The 15,783-nt window shown below is 47.7% G+C and overlaps 7 protein-coding genes across 7 annotated transcripts; 3 read left to right on the forward strand and 4 right to left on the reverse strand.

Annotated features, from left to right (window-relative positions):
• Nucleotides 1–328: 328 nt before the first annotated feature.
• Nucleotides 329–2,122, forward strand: EDB93DRAFT_249094 (uncharacterized protein). The gene is made up of 4 exons (XM_041455844.1): nt 329–536; nt 601–729; nt 798–1,367; nt 1,419–2,122. Exons 2-4 carry the CDS (start codon nt 679–681, stop codon nt 1,815–1,817), a joined length of 1,020 nt encoding a protein of 339 aa, XP_041308965.1. The 5' UTR covers nt 329–536; nt 601–678; the 3' UTR covers nt 1,818–2,122.
• EDB93DRAFT_1272971 (chitin synthase III catalytic subunit) lies at nt 1,942–3,716 on the reverse strand (the record flags this gene model as incomplete). Its single annotated transcript, XM_041454359.1, has 7 exons — nt 1,942–2,439; nt 2,489–2,585; nt 2,643–2,790; nt 2,847–3,001; nt 3,053–3,267; nt 3,381–3,585; nt 3,639–3,716. The coding sequence occupies 7 exons, from the start codon at nt 3,714–3,716 to the stop codon at nt 2,405–2,407; spliced, it is 933 nt and encodes a 310-aa protein (XP_041308966.1). The 3' UTR covers nt 1,942–2,404.
• Nucleotides 3,717–4,000: 284 nt separating this feature from the next.
• On the forward strand, nt 4,001–5,863 carry EDB93DRAFT_248877 (NADP-dependent oxidoreductase domain-containing protein). The gene is made up of 6 exons (XM_041455843.1): nt 4,001–4,354; nt 4,404–4,439; nt 4,489–4,623; nt 4,677–5,087; nt 5,140–5,489; nt 5,542–5,863. The coding sequence occupies exons 1-6, from the start codon at nt 4,295–4,297 to the stop codon at nt 5,573–5,575; spliced, it is 1,026 nt and encodes a 341-aa protein (XP_041308967.1). The 5' UTR covers nt 4,001–4,294; the 3' UTR covers nt 5,576–5,863.
• EDB93DRAFT_249136 (heterokaryon incompatibility protein-domain-containing protein) lies at nt 5,662–7,456 on the reverse strand. The gene is made up of 3 exons (XM_041455845.1): nt 7,359–7,456; nt 6,169–7,307; nt 5,662–6,111 (listed from the first exon to the last, which is right to left on the reverse strand). The coding sequence occupies exons 2-3, from the start codon at nt 7,292–7,294 to the stop codon at nt 5,789–5,791; spliced, it is 1,449 nt and encodes a 482-aa protein (XP_041308968.1). The 5' UTR covers nt 7,295–7,307; nt 7,359–7,456; the 3' UTR covers nt 5,662–5,788.
• A 600-nt stretch (nt 7,457–8,056) lies between these two features.
• Nucleotides 8,057–10,281, reverse strand: EDB93DRAFT_1272977 (uncharacterized protein; the record flags this gene model as incomplete). Its single annotated transcript, XM_041454360.1, has 9 exons — nt 8,057–8,416; nt 8,467–8,487; nt 8,544–8,911; nt 8,964–9,173; nt 9,236–9,251; nt 9,300–9,356; nt 9,416–9,715; nt 9,766–10,037; nt 10,092–10,281. 9 exons carry the CDS (start codon nt 10,279–10,281, stop codon nt 8,057–8,059), a joined length of 1,794 nt encoding a protein of 597 aa, XP_041308969.1.
• Nucleotides 10,282–12,557: 2,276 nt separating this feature from the next.
• Nucleotides 12,558–14,157, forward strand: EDB93DRAFT_249164 (NADP-dependent oxidoreductase domain-containing protein). Its single transcript, XM_041455846.1, has 7 exons — nt 12,558–12,684; nt 12,764–12,855; nt 12,909–12,944; nt 12,994–13,128; nt 13,183–13,593; nt 13,646–13,995; nt 14,050–14,157. Exons 2-7 carry the CDS (start codon nt 12,796–12,798, stop codon nt 14,081–14,083), a joined length of 1,026 nt encoding a protein of 341 aa, XP_041308970.1. The 5' UTR covers nt 12,558–12,684; nt 12,764–12,795; the 3' UTR covers nt 14,084–14,157.
• A 630-nt stretch (nt 14,158–14,787) lies between these two features.
• Nucleotides 14,788–15,780, reverse strand: EDB93DRAFT_1136915 (uncharacterized protein). Its single transcript, XM_041449182.1, has 4 exons — nt 15,419–15,780; nt 15,312–15,369; nt 14,938–15,259; nt 14,788–14,874 (listed from the first exon to the last, which is right to left on the reverse strand). Exons 1-3 carry the CDS (start codon nt 15,635–15,637, stop codon nt 15,216–15,218), a joined length of 321 nt encoding a protein of 106 aa, XP_041308971.1. The 5' UTR covers nt 15,638–15,780; the 3' UTR covers nt 14,788–14,874; nt 14,938–15,215.
• Between the last annotated feature and the right edge of the window lie 3 nt (nt 15,781–15,783).

Genomic DNA, 15,783 nt, shown 5'->3' on the forward strand with positions numbered 1-15,783 from the left:
TGAAACGCGGACTGCCGGTACGGACCTTGACTCGCTTTTTAACCCGCATTACCTGACCTTTACTACATACTCAGGCTCTTCGGGTATGGTCCCAAAGCAGGGTCGTTATGGGCAATCAGAGGTCTGCGAATCCTTTTTGGAGACTAACTTGGAAGGGTCAGCCAAGTCAATCCTTCTAGAGACTACGACCCGAACCGAACTGTGATTACAAGAAAGGGCAGGTGTCCTTCTATGGAAAGTGATATGTACAGCCTTCTTTTACGTGGAACCAAAAATGGGGTCAATTTTTTCGGACGAGTGGAACTTGAAGGGGCCTCGACAAGATGCACGTTTTAATATTCTCACAGAATTTTAGGGAAGTAACCAGGTATGTAAGTCTTCTATTGATGCACGGGGCAAAGAGGGCGTCAAGATTACTTTCAGTCGATCATCTATAAGATATGCATTCCTCACCTCCGCCCTCATTTTTATTCCTTCCTCTCGGTCATCGGATCCACGCGTGTGCGGGCATACAACAATTTAGCCATCGACCTTAGGTGCGTCCGCGTTGTGCCTGAAAGCATGGCGAGAGACTGACTCTCTTTCTACCCCACGCTATAGACTAGACTTTATTACCACAACCCCTTTCATTCCAACTCACTCTTTAACACTGTCGTAGAAGTTTTACTATTACTCTAGATGGACAACGGTCTCATGAAAAGTAGTCCAGCTTCGGGCGTTCCGAACAAGGTAGGATCGAGCAACCCCTCTATGTCCGCCTACAGTCGGTCTCACTTTTCTCGTTGTCTGGACCGTAGTTATCCATCTCGTTCGACTTCGGTAGCACCAACACCTCTGCAGACACCAGTGGCAAACAATGGTCCCCTGACGTCCCACCAAATTCAGCATTGACATTTGCAGCGGTATGGGACCCAGATGATGGGATGGTGACATATTCCGGAACACACCTACTCGATTCAAGCGACGGATACGAGAGTTCATCAGGAGCTATTACTCCTCCTGACGTTTCGGACGATGATTTTTCTCAAGCTGTCTCAGTTGATCACGACGGATATACTACATCGGAAGAGAATACCGCAGCGACTACTGGAACGTTCCAAGATTCATTCAAAGCCTTCCTCCATCGTGTTCCGCGGAGTTCGAAGTTTTGCAAACAACATAAGCGCTCCAATACGGTGGCATCCTCGACGCTGGACGGACTAGACGTATACTCGCGAGGTCCTATTGTACGGCCATCACGCCGGTACCCATCTTTTGATAAGCTCAATGCAGACAAGGCGCAGGCTGACGTCTCATTGGAGTCAGATCTTGTGTCAGATGAAGGTTTCTTTGAAAACATACCAGTCATTGCAAAACACGCAGAATTGGTACGTCTGTCGTCATACCACACTCCTTCACACATCTCACCACCGATGTAGAAGTCACACTGGTCCGTTACGACTACGTCGACGTCTGCCTATGTCGATGTCCCACGCGTGGAAGAAAAGGTTTCTGAGAGTCGTATACCTCACCCGCTATGGATAGCAGACACGTACCAGCCGACTTTTAACCTCGCCACTCCCCCAAATAGTCCGCGACGACGCTTGAAAAAACGTCGCCCTAGTGATTGTCAAACTCCAGTTTCTCCAATTTCATATAGCAGCAGTTCAGGTTCGACAAGCCCAATTTCTGCTAGCCTTTTCTCCACCCCGACATCGCCTTCGCGTAGCCTCAAGTCCAAAAAATCTCGTCGTTTTACAAGAGAGCCGGCTGACGACAGCTGGGTCTCTATTGAAATAACTCCGTTCATTACCCAACAGGTCGTCGAGGAGACGTGATGTCTTCGGTGCCCTTCTTGGCGCTTCTGTGGCCTGGTTTCGATGTGTTGTACACACCATTTTGCGCTTCCCCCTCCTTTTAAAGTATTGCCCTTCCTTTTGTTAAGTATCAATATGCGCTGCAAGCAGTTGCTAGTCTACACTCACTTTTACTTTAATTAAATTTGTTGACACATATTTTACGCCTTACAGGCGCTTTTCATTCATACTAGTGCCAGTGAGACGGCGTCTCGCATAGGTGTTGACTCACCGCGTTTAGATATGTATGATTTATACAAAAAGGCCTCACCACCGATGGTATATATCATGGTGATATTACAGCACAACAATATTTAGGTATGCACCCCAAAGAAATACAATTCGTCCAAGTACCAGCAAGCCACTGGAATGCCTCATTTAACCATAAGCTGCCCCCCAAGCGCCTCACGACCAACCCCTAGCGCTAACTCCGCGTAGAAGTTGGTGACCATACATAGGCAAAATGCAAGGCGAGGCGAATAAGCGTGTGAACCGAGGAGTAACATGTATCGCGTGTATAAAAGAGGAAAAATCACAAACACAACAAGCATGATCGACCCATCTATATATTATGATGGGTAGTAAATATCGTTATCCCAGTCCTCTATAAAGCGGATGAGCAGTGTTGAAATAGGAAGGACAGATGACGTTACCTTCTGTGATTCCTCGCCATGCAAAGTAGAGAGTGACTACGCATGCAGTCTCCAGTATTGTGGCGATGAACGAACCGTCAACTTTCATTGATGAGCCCTGCAGGTACTGACCGATCAGCAGTGTTCGACGTATTATCCTTAATGCATCACGTACTCGGCATATGATTTTGCTCAGTAGGAAGTAGTCGAGCTGGCTGAGCACAAAGAGAATGGCTGCGATGACATAGTACCACACAGGCCGGACTTCGTTCAGAATCCCGAGGACAATGTACAGCATGAGTCCGAAATAGATTAAAGCAGCGCTATAATGACCCAGAAGAGTAAATATAAAGAAGTGCAATGAGGTCACGCGACTTACACTCCTGGCCAGATACTAGTGAGGACAAAAAGTGGTATACTGTTGATAGATTGGGGTGGATTTGATGTTCCAAGCACATGTGTCAAGGTAAGTCCGACATCCAAGGATATATAGGTTGTTGCGACGAAGAATGCGATGGAAATTACGGAGAAGGGCTGGGGTGGGGGTGAGATGGCTGTAGGTCGGGAAATATAATCAGGACAAACCACTATTGAGCTCAAGGTGCCATCTTCCACGATTTGTGTTGCTACAATTGCATTGGCAAGCAACGTCCAGAATAATGTAGCAACGAGACCAGCATGAATGGCAGTAAGCACAACCAAGGCAGTTGAGCCCTGAGTAAGCAAGGAGCCGGACGTGATTAGCTGGAAGGGAAGAGTCAAGAGGTACAAGGCAAAGAATATCCGCAGCTCTATGCGGCCTGTGACATAAAAAGATTAGGATTAGTCGACGGGAACGGGAAGGGTGTGAAGAATGATATGGCATGTGATTGAAGACGAAAAAAGTTGGTTTGGCGGAAGTAATAAGACTGACCGACTGCTGCTTTGCGCCTTCCAGTGAAGTATATCAAAGCGCCGACAACGAAAAAACTGAGACCGCAAGCAACGATATTGGCGATGTTGCCCAGAGAGCCGTTGGTATTTACTTTTGGTATCCCACACTCTGGATTGACGCCGACCGGGGCGGAGGCAGCGGGTTGAGATAGACCAGTTAAGACGGATGGATCATTTGTTTGTAACTGATGAAGGAATGAGGTGAGTGAATGGGTAAGGGATTTGAAGCTATACAGACCTGGCGATAAAAGAGATTACACCAGGTGTATGACGGGACCTGGGAGCAAAGTGTTTGAAAATCGCCAAATCGAGTCATCGCAGTTGAAGTGAAAAACAGCGATGCGCGACTAGCAGACGAAGTTGAGATATATACACAAGTTCTGGGTAACAGTGAATCGTGGAGGACGTGCAAAGTTCTGGTGTCGTCAAGCGAAGAGTTGAACGCTCATAAACAGGTCAATACAACAAGTTACTCACATTATTTAATAGGTGAGAACAAACGAAATGAAGAATATGTTCTAAGCCAAGGATAAATCAATATCTTTGAAGTTAAATGAGAATGTGAACGAACTCTTGAACAATTGGAAAACAAGTCAGTGACGGCCACGTTGTGTGGTGTCGCTGTGCTATTGTGTTGATTAGGTAATGATACATGGTTGTGCTGGCTGTCGTCCTCGTTGTCAAGCCAGATGTGACCAACCGAGTTTCCAACCCACTTTACAACCCTGGCAGTACGATCTTATCCAACATTTTATCATCATTGCCTCGGACAGCTGGAAGTACTGGGAGTTGCTTCATTGCACTGCTGATCATCATGACCTGTCATGTCAACCAAGCTGAGTCATCCAACTTATATTGTTTTAAATACAGGGGTTAGAAATCTTCACTAACCCAATGTCTAAAGCTCAGTACCGCCCCCTTGGAAAGTCTGGTCTCTTTGTCTCTGTGCCAATCGTAAGTTATAAAACGTTTGTTGCTAGCGCATAGGATTCACCATCCATAGCTTGGTGCGATGAGCTTTGGCTCTCCGAAATGGGCTGTATGTGGTTGTTTCCTGTTCCGTTCATCGCATCCTCAAACTCTTACAGCCATGGGTACTTGACGAGGAGCCCTCTATCGAAATAATGAAGGCTGCTTGGGACCTTGGTATCAACACCATCGACACCGCCAACATATACTCAAATGGCCAGTCAGAGCGCCTCGTCGCCAAGTTCATCAAAAAGGTGTGCCTGACGGATGTCCTAAATTTACATTCATTGATGTATGAAATCCGTAGTACAGCATCCCTCGCGCTCAGATCATAATCGCCACGAAGTGCTATGGCCTTGTCGCAAATGATCCTTCCGTCCCATCGTTCTTCATGCCAGATCTTAAGAAGCTGCCCGAGTACGTCAACCAATCTGGCCTGTCTCGCGCTGCAATTTTCAACGCTGTCGACGCGTCCCTCGCTCGTCTCGAAACCTCATACATTGATCTCTTGCAAATCCATCGCTTCGACCCTTCAGTCACCCCTGAGGAGACCATGAAAGCACTTCACGACCTCGTGCAGAGCGGCAAAGTCCGTTATCTCGGTGCCAGTTCTATGTGCTGCTGGCAGTTTGCCATGTTGAATGACGTGGCCGCTCGCAATGGTTGGACGACCTTTGTCAGCATGCAGGATGAGTACTCGTTACTCTATCGCGAGGAGGTGAGTTCCTAACAATCACAACGTTTGTTCTCCAGTTTAACATCACATCTAGGAACGCGAGATGCTCGCTTATTGCAAATATAACGGTATCGGTGTCATCCCCTGGGCTCCTCTATCTTCTGGTCTTCTCGCACGTCCCGTTGGCACAGAGACAGCGCGTCTCAGTTCTACTAAGGGAACTGTTTTTGAGATAAAGGCGACCCGTACGGATGCGGCTATTATCAACCGCGTCGAAGAGCTTTCCAAGAAGAAAAACTGCAAGATGAGCCAGATTGCGCTGGCCTGGGTTGCATCAAAGGTGTCGAGCCCTATCGTCGGTATCAGCTCTATACAGAGGTTGCAGGAGAGTATCATCGAGGGAATTGAGCTTACCCCGGAGGAGATAAAGTACCTGGAGGAGCCGTACGCATTCTGCTCGCTTAGTTATTTGACTTGAGACTGACGACATCTACAGGTATGAGCCCAAGGCCATTCGTGGGCACCTTTAGGTGATTCCAGTCAACTTACAGCGCTAAAGAAGAGATATCAGTCAAAATCTGTAGCGCTTTGTATCACAAATTAACGCACTGAGTGAAGAATGATTATTGATTTCGAAATCCTACAAGCGTTAGTCTTAAATAAAAAACTTGATTTCAGGTATTACACTTGCGCAACACTTGACGCATTTGGTACGAAACCACGGTAGGTGGTACACTGATAACTTATAAGTACACTGATTGTAAGTAGTCGGGATCGATGTAGACAACCGATCCCTCGGGTATGTTCGGAAACTCAACCACAATCAAACCCCCGCTGTTTGCCAACGACCACTTCGTGAATTTCGTTTCTGGGTGAGGCGCGATCTTGATACCAAGAGAGTCAGTCGGTTGAAATCCCGATGGGAAATTTGACTTGGGTTTTTGCGCTAGAATGAAGCCAGCTGACTTGCGCCGGATCCCAAGGACTTCGCTTAATCCCTCAATGTTTGAGTAGTTGACAACTCCGAGCGCATAAACCCACGAGTACGCGTCACACGCAGCCTTTCCTAGATGGACCATATGAGTTAAAATAGTTATTCCTTCTCATTATCTATCAGACTTACCAACGTCTTCTGGAAACAAATTAGTAGGGTCATATGAGGTGAAATCAATTTCGAGAGCCGGACACAGCGGGCATGTGAGTTTGAGATAGGTACTCGAGCCATGAAACTGCCTCCGGAGAACATTCAGTGGGAGTATCGCTAGAGGCACTCGCAAGCCGAGGCTGGTCATTGTCATCTCGAGTCGCTCATCATCAAACTCCAAAGTTTGACAGTCCATGTAGGTCTGGGGCGATTGAGGAATAGCGCGTGAAGTATGATGTCCTGCAGACTGACCCTTCCAGTTGAAGACAGAGGGATCACCGGCCTGCATGATTGCCTCGATGAGCCTGCAGAAGGCGCGGTCTCCTCCTTCTCCGTAAGCGACCTGCAGGCTGACGTCAAATATTCCCATCAATGAATAAGCCACATCTTCGGCTCTTGTTGTCTTGCGCCTCGCTGCCCACGTCATTCGTTTATCCACCCTGATAGGACCTGGTGTGAAATTTACAAAGAGGTCATCAAAAGGAATACCAGTCGCTCTTTCCAAAGTCTTCATTACTTCAGTCGATTCCATGTTCTTGTCATCTTCATCATCCGTCATTGGTGTCCAGTGCTTGTAAAAGAATTTGATCCTCTCGGGCGCAAGGAGTTCTTGCAATGTCCAGCCCCTTGCGAACCACTCGTCATGCTCAACATCCGCAATGGTCAAGCTTTGTGCCAGGTGCACGATACAAATAGCTGAATTGCGGTACCATCGAAACATCGAACGAATCGACTCGTCTAGTTCGGTGCTGTTGTTTTTGTCGATGCAACAGGTGTCTGACCATGCAAATTCCATCCCATACTCTCTGGCCTCTTCACAGAAGTTCTTCAGCTTAGTATAGCCTGCCAGGCCTTCTGCCGTGTTCGCCTTCATGTCATCGTACGTTGGTTCTCCTTCATCCAGCCATCGATGAGATAGAATGGCGTATCGTACGCTTTCGGAGGGGTGATACAGACTGTCGTCTAGTGGTACAGAGCTCCTGAAGTGTTTCTTGACATCACTGCGCGCCACAAACTTCATGTCTGATAGACATATGAGTCGGATCGGGATACTGTTCATCACATATCGCTCGAATATGTTGAGATTGGTCTCCTCCTGGTTCATTATAGGTCCTACCCTGCTAGTCACAAATCGTTATAAATCTGCGCGACAAAATGATGAAACCTACCTATGTGGGTATCAAGAATTGCTCCGCCGGCGCACCGTCTGCACGATAAAGGGACGCTACAAACAAGTTGCAAGGACTTTGAGCTCAAGCTCGACGAGCTACAAATCACCAGGTGAGACATCAATCATTTCCTTCGGCCAAATCCTGCTCGAGTTACCTCTGACCAGTAATACTTACGATGGTATAAAATGATGCTGGGGTATTAGTACGTTGTGTGCCGTGTCCGAGCTCCTTCGCCTGCCAATGGAAAATGTCAGTTCCTCTCTATGTCTGCATTACAATTCAAACTTCACCTCAAACGTCTTAGTGGTACGGTGTCCCCTTGCAGGCAGGCTGCATTGAGCACTAATTTGTATGATGATAAAGCAAATCAACGGAAAGAAGTTTCCAGTCTACTAATGAGAGATGGAGGCGGCAATCAGAGATGCAGGGCCGTGAGACGGCAGCAGGACATGGCAGCGAGAGATGGATAGCACTAAGAGATAGAAACGGCAGTAAGAGATATGGCACCAAGCTAACCGAGAGCATAGCACAAACATGAGCAAGCGAGAGCATCCGGATCCAGTGAGTGAGACAATAAATGATGGTCTTAAGCGAGCGAGGGCACATCTTTAATCACTCAGGCTGAAGTCATAACAAGGTGTATCTGAATAGAAGCCATATAGTACAAACATTAGTGGTATAGTAAATGCCATGATCTAGAGTTTTGTCCCGTCGTATGCATATGTAAACAAATTCTCCAAGCATGCTCGTTCTTGAGAATCCAGCTGCTGGGTTAAGACTGCATGCCTAATATCATTCTCCTTTGCGGTGTGAGCAGCTGTATTTCCTGCCCGCCTGATGTTGTTATATGAACATAAGAAAAGTATGGACTGGTAGGGTGGGGTGTATGATACTCCCTTCCGTTTAAGATCATCAAATATTTTATTCGAGAGTTGATAGACACTACAGGAAGCGCGAAGTCCTTCCCAGGTCTCGTGGCCGAGGTGTTCCAGAACCTTGCTGCGTGCAAGGTCGAGTAGGACGCGAAGATGCAAGGCGACTAGTAACAGAGTGACCTGGGGAGATCGTTGTCAGGGTCGGTTGATCGGAAAGACAGATGACTTACTTCTCTTAGTGCTTCAACATCCTGAGGATGTCTGACTCTCGCCGCATCTAGATCCTTGCGGACGCTGTCAAGATCACACTGTTGATGCGCTCGTTGTCGTTGTTGATGCGCTCGTTGTCGTTGAGAATCCTCTCGTTCTCGTTGCGCATGCTCTCCATCTCACCGCGCATGCTCTTCATCTCACTGCGCATGCTCTCATTCTCATTGAGAATCCTCTCGTTCTCGTTGCGCATGCTCTCCATCTCACCGCACATGCTCTTCATCTCACTGCGCATGCTCTCATTCTCATTCAGAATCTTCTCATTCTTTCCTCGGATCTCCGCAATCTCCTTCTGCATCAAGGCCAGCATCTCCTTAAGCTGGCTGTCCATAGTCGCCTGAGGGGGATCAACCTTCGATGTGGTATTGGCTGTCAACGCGGCATTTCGTTTCTTAGCTTTCTTGGCTGCGGAAAACTGATCAGCGCATTTGTAGACTATTCGAAGGTTACAACACACATTTGCGAGGTGGGACTGCTGATGTACTGGACTGGGAGGTTGTGGCAGTGTCAGTGGCCGACGTTGTACTGGATTCCGCGGATGCCTGATTTTCCGGTGCATTCTGGGCCAATTGGGCCTTGATACGATGATTCGTCTCAGCATTAGGAGTGAATAGTGCTGTGAGACCAACAGAGCGGCAGACGCTGAGCATATCTGAAGGTTCGACGTCTTTAAGAGAAGGAGGTCAATGAGTCGGTTCCTGCAGCAAACAAAGATGGGTTGAAGCTTACCTGGATAGTACTTCGCCTTCATGGCGAGTGGATCCAATAGGGACGCTCAAAGTTCGGGGCGCACATTTCGCCCACGCCCACCGCCCACGCCTATGACCCCTTCGCACAAAACACACCCTACCTAAAACGTAGTTTGCACATTACCTAATATTGACCTTGCGAAAAATAATCACTTAATACTTTACACTTTGTTGTCGTCGTGACTCGCCGTTGTCGTGCTTCGTGATGGGGAAGAAGAACACCGGAGTCGCGATTCCCGAAATCGAATGGACAGCCGATGTAATCTGGCAACTGCTGACCCAAATAGAGTTGTCGGAGAACAGAGTGGTGCTGCTGGGGAAGCGCAAGAAGGGCGAGGTAAGCAAATCCAAATGGCACAAGGGTACAAGACTGATATGATGACTTGCAGTGTTCCAGAACCTTGCTGCGTGCAAGGTCGAGTAGGACGCGAAGATGCAAGGGGACTAGTAACAGAGTGACCTGGGGAGATCGTTGTCAAGGTCGATTGATCGGAAAGACAGATGACTTACTTCTCTCAGTGCTTCAACAATCTGAGTGTGTTCGACTCTCACCGCGTCTAGATCCTTGCGAAAACTAGTAATATTACTCTCGATGCGTTCACTGTCGTTCTGAACGCTCTTGATCTCATTATGCACACTCTCAGTCTTTCCTTGAATCTCCGCAATCTCCTGCATCGAGGCCAGCACCTCCTTGAGCAGGTTGTCCATAGTCACCTGAGGGGGATCAGCCGTCGATGCGGTATTGACCGTCGACGCGGCATTTCGTTTCTTAGCTTTCTTGGCTGCGGAAAACTGATCAGCGCATTTGTAGATTATTCGAAGGTTACAACACACACTTGCGAGGTGGGACTGCTGATGTACTTGACTGAGAGGTTGTGGCAGTATCAGTGGCAACGTTGTACTGGATTCCACGGATATCTGATTTGCTGGTGCATTCTGAGCCAATTGGGGTTTGATACGATGATTCGTCTCAGCATTAGGGGTAAATAGTGCTGTGGGACCAACCGAGCGGCAGACGCTAAGCATATCTGAAGGTTCAACGTCTTTGAGAGAAGTAGATCAATGGGACGGTTCCTGCAGCAAACAAATATGGGTTGAAGCTTACCCCTGGCAAGTACTTAGCGTTCATGGCGAGTTGATCCAAGGGCTTGCCTCATAGAAGGGCTGCAGTCTACGTACACCTTGGTAACATGTGATTTTGTAAGACTCCCACGGTATTGTCTGGGCCTCGCACTTTGCCTTGAATTGTATTTCTGTCGTCTGTCCAGATAGCCGTTACTGCAACAGAATCGTTCGATGACATGGCGGATCAAGGGTATGGTATCTGAATCAGTGATGCGGCCTTTTGAGGCCTCGAGGGCCCTTTGTACTCCGCGATACAGCGGTGGTGCACGTGGAACGTTGGAAGCGCCTCGATTTGTTGCTGTTTGTTGTCAGTCGCCTGATTCTTTGCTTTCGGGATCGTTAGTGGCAATGCGCTCAGCAATTGACGTTTAACTCGTCAAGGCACTTGTTTCTATCATGTCCTCAACGCATTCCTCCGCTCATTTTCGTGCTGAGACATGCGCTCCCAGTCCTTGCTCGCCGTGCTAATAGTTCTACTGTCGATGAACAAACACTCAACCTGAGTGCAGTGTTACTTGACTCTCTAATGGGGTCTTCATCAAGCCTCTACTTGAGCACTTCATCGCTACCGGATATATTACCTTCTCCCACGCCCCCAACCCAGACTTCAACGTTTCAACTCCAGACGAGGACCACGACGAATAGTACTCTTACGATTTTAGGGTCTATGCCTTGTATCGAGATCGCGGACTTATCGCTGCAGTCCCGGGCTTTTTTTTTTTTGACCCGCATGTGTGTTTGATGACTCAGTCAATATGAGCACACCTTTTACTTATGCAAACAGCAGTACTTGATACAATTTCATTCTAGTGTCTCCAGAGCCCTCTTAATACCATGACTATTCCATGCATCAAGGCGCTCGGCACTGCTGTTGAGTTTGGCCAGTACCCTGAAGTGCGTCACCACTTTAGGGTACAATCAGCGAAGGCATGGAGACGCCGGAGTATAGGCGCGTTGCTTTCGAGCGTTTTCTCGCATTCTAAGTTCTTGCAAAGGAACGTTGGCAGAGATTCATCGTCTGACTGATGTTGTGCGTGTCTTTAAAAATACTTCCATCAGAAATTTGACCTGAGTCCTCCAGCTTTCCGTGATTCTGCTAGCTTCTTGATCCGACTGGTACACGTACTGTAAAAACTAGACAATGTAAGCAGACTCCAATCTCAGATAACATACTGATATAATCCAACATCGGTTCGCGTTGGCATCAGCTCCAGGTACTCAGTACTCCTCTACGCCAACCGCATAACACTCGTCACCACTGTCAGTGAAGTCCAAGTTCATATCGTAGTCGCCAGGAAGTCCTTTTTCGACAGCGCCTTTGTGAAGATACCGACCGTGTTGCTCTTACATTCACTGCCTTGTTCGAAACAAGAAGCCAAGTTCCAACTCGCGGTTACAGCATACTGGGATCAAGGGGCCATAGGCGTGGGCGGCCTGAACGCTCCCAGCTTCGAGCGTTCCTGATAATCAAGTCATGTATCAAATGCTATTACCCGTCGGCAACGATGCCTGTATATCGATCGCTGTGCCCGACGACGAGTAGCCCGTTCTTGCTCATTTCTAAACTGTTTGACGGCGCGATGTCATAGGTCATATCGCCAAGACCCACTAGCATGGCAAGGCAACGGTCAGGCAGATGGCAGAACCTCACGAGCAGAACTTGAATGTGGCAGAACTATTGCACATGCAGAACCATGGGAGGATATACTGCACAGTGTCGCGAGTTCAGTGTATGATAGCGTGAATGGAGACACTTCCAAACTCTACAATGGCTACCCAGTCTAGAGGCCGGCCTCTGAGCACCCTCACTCTGTCAGGCACATTCGAGACACTTGGCAAAGTCCGCGCTAGCCTTTGCTACCATATCCACCTCAGTAATGTTGCTGATGGCAAGCAAGCTAACGCGATGCAGTCTCCGGTGGCGATCTCGAGGGTTCTGAGTCAATCTCACGCTTGATGACATTGAGTTTGCTCGATTCGAAGATATTCATGCGAGAAACAAAATGGAGATGTGGACTGTAAGCCGGTTGCTTACCTGAGTTCCTATAATTAGCATGGATACTGACTGCGGTGATCAAGCGTGAGCGCGTTAGCTACTCCGCACCTTTTGGCCTACGACAGTCTTGACTAAGACTTACATGGGCCTAAGGGTTCGCACAGCTAAGTTACATTGCTGTCTAATACGTGCTGACTAAGCCATGGAATGACTCCAAAACGACGCGTGCCTTTGATTGTGCCGACCTGCCACGCTGGCAGATTTATGTTCTGCCAGTTCTTCGCATCATGATTACTCAATTGATATCGGTAAGCTATCCACATATCCATGTCATCGAGCACCCGTAAGCAACATACAAGCTGAGTCATCCAACCCCTTTATATACAGCGGTTGCACCTGTCAATAAATTCATCAACCCAATGTCTAAAGTTCAGTACCGCACTCTTGGCAAGTCTGGTCTCAAAGTCTCTGTACCAATTGTGAGTTATCTTGCCGAAAACACTCACCATTCACTAATATTCATTCTTCATAGCTTGGTGCGATGAGCTTTGGTTCTTCGAAATGGGCTGTGCGTAATTGTTTCTTGTTCTGTTCACCACACACTCAACCTCTTGTAGCCCTGGGTCCTTGACGAGGAGCCCTCTATCGAAATAATGAAGGCTGCTTGGGACCTTGGTATCAACACCATCGACACTGCCAACATTTACTCAAACGGCGAGTCAGAACGCCTCATCGCCAAGTTCATCAAAAAGGTGTGCTTGATGGGTGTCCTGAATTTTACATTTATTAATTTGTGAACTTCATAGTACAACATTCCTCGCACTCAGATCATAATAGCCACCAAGTGCAATGGCCTGGTCGCAAATGATCCTTCCATACAGTCGTTCCTCAGACCTGGTCTCGATAAACTGCCCGAGTACGTCAACCAATCTGGCCTGTCTCGCGCTGCAATTTTCAACGCTGTCGACGCGTCCCTCGCTCGTCTCGAAACCTCATACATCGATCTCTTGCAAATCCATCGCTTCGACCCTTCAGTCACTCCTGAGGAGACCATGAAAGCACTCCACGACCTCGTGCAGAGCGGTAAAGTCCGTTATCTTGGTGCTAGTTCTATGCGTTGCTGGCAGTTTGCCATGTTGAATGACGTGGCCGCTCGCAATGGTTGGACGACCTTTGTCAGCATGCAGGATGAGTACTCGCTACTCTATCGCGAGGAGGTGTGTCCCCAAAAATCACAACGTTTGTTCTCCAGTTTAACATCACGTCTAGGAACGCGAGATGCTCGCTTATTGCAAATATAACGGTATCGGTGTCATCCCCTGGGCTCCTCTATCTGCTGGTCTCCTCGCACGTCCCGTTGGTACAGAGACGGCGCGTCTCAACTCTCTCAAGGGAACTACCTGGGAGAAAAAGTTGACCAGTGCAGATACAACTATTATCAACCGCGTCGAAGAGCTTGCCAAGAAGAAAAATAGCAAGATGAGCCAGATTGCACTGGCCTGGGTTGCATCAAAGGTGTCGAGCCCTATCGTTGGTATCAGCTCTATACAAAGATTGCATGATAATATTATAGAGGGGATTGAGCTCACTCCGGAGGAGATAAAGCACCTGGAGGAGCCGTGCGTATTCTGCTCGCTTGATTATTCGACTCAAGACTGACGATACGTTTACAGGTATGAGCCGAAGGCCATCCGTGGCCATCTTTAGGTGATTAGAGCCAACCTACGGCGCCCAGCTTGAAGGCCCGATGTTCCAACTTCTGTCGCATTTTGTATTACTACCATCAATTTGAACGCAATGCACTGAGTGGAGAATAATTATATCGGTTCTAAAAGTCTGTGTTAGTAGTGACTTCTATCTGACGGGTTTGGAGGGCACGCAGTTACGGTGTAGATTAGCCTTGTGGATTTGATTTAAACAAGAACATATTACAAACAAGACTCCCAGGGCTCCAATGACTCTGATCCTGCTCAAGTCATAGAACTGAAGTTTGATCAATTTCCAGTTGAAGTATCGAGACATATCTGGATCGTCTTGGTCTGCAGATAATGCGTTACCAGAGTACCAGATCGGCGTAGCACAGGTTCAGTACGTGGACATTCGATGTTGACGTATTTTTGCTGCTAGTCTCAGCCACTCTGTCATGAACGACTTGTAGGTGACTATCCATATTTTTACTTGTGTAGTAGCAGCATATCCTTGTGAAGGAATCAATGTTGGACCGCAAGTGCTTTCGACTTGAACTCACTTTTATAGAACGTCTGGGAACGCGAGATGCTCGCAATGTCATCGGTGTCATCCCCTGGACTCCTCTACCTTCTGGGTTCCTCTCACGTCCTGTCGACACAGTGACGACACGTTTCAACAAACTAATTGGGAGAAAAAGGTGATCAGTGCAGCCGCCACTATCATTAACCGCGTCGAAGTGCTTTCCAAGAAGAAGAAATGCAAGATGAGCCAGATTGCGCTGGTCTAGGTTGCATCATAGGTGTAGAACCCTATCGTTGGTATCAGCTCTATACAGAGGTTGCAGGAGTATCATCGAGGGAAATTGAGCTTACCTTGGAGGAGATAAAGTACTAGGAGGAGCTGTTCGCTTGGTTATTCGACTAAAGACTGATGACACATTTACAGGTACGAGGCCAAGCCAACCTACTACGGCGTCCAAGGAGAGATGTCAGCCAAAATATGTAGCACTTTGTATTACCACCATCACCGCAATGCACCGAGTGGAGAATGATTGTATCGTTTTCAAAAGCCTGCATTACCAAGAGATCCTACCGATACAGTCGTAAGATAAACACAAAGATATGAGAGAATATGATAAGTGAGGGTAAATTCACGAAGCGGGATCATGCAACACCGCGAGGAGATATCTTTCATCTGAAAATGATTAATTAGTATAGATATCCATCAGATGCAGATCCCCACCGACCAGGCGAAATCATGATTTCATGGCGTTTGGTCCGTATTCTCATGAAGCGAATCTGGTCCTAAAACAATATGTAAGCAAAAAAAAGATATGATATAGTTGCTACGCACTCCATCATTTTCTGACACACTTACTTCATCCAAGCCTGCCTGCACGGTCTCAACCATCCTGCCTATGACGCTCGCGTACTTCTTCCCCTGTTCTCCTTCAAAAACGACGCCTGAATGACGTATGATACTAACATGGTCTCCACGCGAGAGCAGAAGGTATCCGAGGACAGAACGATGTGATGATAGAAGAGCGAGCGTCTGCTCGAGCTCTGGCGGCATAATACTAGGCGTAGAATTGTGAGTAGCACCTGTGATGTTTGTGCTCGTCGTCGCTGTTATCCCTTGTACTGCCTATATGCAGGTTGGTCAGTGGAATGGAAAGAACAAAAAGGGAGCAGACCATTGTGTGACGGGCTCGAGCGCGC

The sequence above is a fragment of the Suillus bovinus genome, assembly GCF_016758785.1.
Source record: "Suillus bovinus strain UH-Sbo-P2 chromosome Unknown EDB93scaffold_18, whole genome shotgun sequence".
Classification (NCBI taxonomy): domain Eukaryota; kingdom Fungi; phylum Basidiomycota; class Agaricomycetes; order Boletales; family Suillaceae; genus Suillus; species Suillus bovinus.